The 1,852-nt window shown below is 35.0% G+C and overlaps 1 protein-coding gene across 5 annotated transcripts; it reads right to left on the bottom strand.

The window, feature by feature from the left end:
• Window positions 1–393: 393 nt before the first annotated feature.
• LOC128260771 (uncharacterized) lies at window positions 394–1,450 on the bottom strand. 5 transcript variants are annotated; one of them, XM_052994006.1, is made up of 5 exons: window positions 1,364–1,450; window positions 1,195–1,304; window positions 990–1,130; window positions 663–935; window positions 394–606 (listed from the first exon to the last, which is right to left on the bottom strand). In XM_052994006.1, exons 2-5 carry the CDS (start codon window positions 1,283–1,285, stop codon window positions 476–478), a joined length of 636 nt encoding a protein of 211 aa, XP_052849966.1. In that variant the 5' UTR covers window positions 1,286–1,304; window positions 1,364–1,450; the 3' UTR covers window positions 394–475. The 5 variants fall into 5 exon arrangements, with proteins under 5 accessions (XP_052849966.1, XP_052849968.1, XP_052849965.1 ...); XM_052994008.1 differs by having other exon boundaries at window positions 1,207–1,304; XM_052994005.1 differs by lacking the exon at window positions 1,364–1,450 and having other exon boundaries at window positions 1,195–1,357.
• Between the last annotated feature and the right edge of the window lie 402 nt (window positions 1,451–1,852).

The raw sequence follows: 1,852 nt of genomic DNA, 5'->3' as shown, positions 1-1,852 counted from the left end.
CCATTTTCCTCATTTTCGCCCACTGACAGTTGAAATTGGACAGACGCACACAAGATAATAAAGTGTTGTTTTGTCAAAAAATAAATTAAGTTTCAACTTGTCTCAGTTGAAAGAAATTAATGGTAGTTACTTCAGCTTAAGATGTGTTTAAAATTTTGGCTTAGCAAAATTCCGCTTTTATTTTAAGAAAGTAAGTTAAATGATGTTTAGATTAAACAAATTTGTAAACATAATTATGCATTGTATTTAAAAACATTGAAAAACATAATACGTACATATATATATAGTTATACTCAAATCGAATTCATAAAATAGGAACGAAACTCTGATTCTATTTTATCTTCAATGGTGGCATACCATCCAAACTTCTAAATATTGATTTTGGCAATTAAGCCAGCTTTAATTTATCGATAAAATCACTTATATGCTTTACAATACATAAGGAAAAAAAATATATTTGTTTTCAGAACTTGGGTTAATCTGAATAGATATGTGGAGAGGGCTCATAACGCTGTCGAATGCTTTCCACATAAGGATTGGCCTCATCGCTGGCGAATTCTCGTTTATAATCCATCATGGGACTATTTATTAGGTCATATTTGCTGGCTGAAATTGATGAGCAAAAAATATAGGGTTTCGGGAAAAGGTAACACATTAAGTACCTTCAGATTTGTCAAGCATATCCTGGTCCTGATCCTGATCATTATTTAAGTGATCCCAATCGTCATCGTTTAGAAGTCCCGGTTTCTGCTCGTAGAGAAATTCATCTTCCTTGGTTAGATATGGTTTTATTTTGGCAAAGTTTTCAAAACGCGGCTCTTTAACTTGGTTATACGATGGATTATGGCTGTAAGTCTTCTCCACAGCTAACTCTGCTTTCTGCACTTTATCAGACTTTCTCGATTTTCCGGGCCAAGAAAGGAAGGCTTTGAATGCTGAAAGAAGTCGACTTAATAAAAAGTGAAAGCAAATAAATCCGAAAAACCTACGATTCATGGACCGATCGTGGCGATTACGATTGGCATCCCTTAATTCCCTAAAGAAACATTCACCTTCCTTTTTCTGCTCTTTTCCAAGTCCGTGAACCTGCTGGTGGTACATCTTCAGTAGGCCATGGTGGTTCACCAAAGCTATCGGGGTTACAACTCATTATTTCGACGCAAAACTCTATACCAAAAAGAGATTTCTGCTTACGCCAAGGCTTACCCCACACGCTGGCCAGGATTATCAGGAAAAGGAAAAAGAGTGGCGTCCAAATGGACAGTCCAAAAGACTTTCGGCTCATCCTCGAAATATTCTGCTTTCTGAATAAAATAAAAAAATTTAATATTTTCAACAAAGTTATTTTGATATTCTCTCTGACCAGACTAGAAAATATGAATTCAAATGTTCTGGGGCAGAGAATTCTTCAAAAGGAAAGAGCTTGACTTGCTAAGTTAACTCAAATATTGTGCAGCACATTAACTTGTAAGTATTTAAAAAAAATTTTACCACTTAGGTTCGATTTATCAAAGTCATGTTAATTCTTAATTGTTTTATTTTTCTTTGTGTGCATTGGACATCTAATTGTAATTGTAGCTAGAATCTTAACTTGACATTGAGAAATCAGGACTAAGTAATTACCATTTAAATAACTTTAAAAACAAATCCTTCAAGTGCTAAGTGAAAAATAACAGATGGAATCACCGAGAAACCCCACCTGAATTAAAGGAAAATGTTGGAAAAACTTTAGCCAACCCCCAGTTAATCTGTTACCGCTTAAATTTAACCATTATCACTTGTTCTTCGCTTTGCGGCGCTTTTGAGCTTTCTTGGCCACAATTTTGCCTTATGCTGCTGACCACCTTTAACC

Source organism: Drosophila gunungcola, assembly GCF_025200985.1.
Source record: "Drosophila gunungcola strain Sukarami chromosome X unlocalized genomic scaffold, Dgunungcola_SK_2 000039F, whole genome shotgun sequence".
NCBI classification, from domain to species: domain Eukaryota; kingdom Metazoa; phylum Arthropoda; class Insecta; order Diptera; family Drosophilidae; genus Drosophila; species Drosophila gunungcola.
This window is presented reverse-complemented; position numbering and strand designations above follow the sequence as displayed.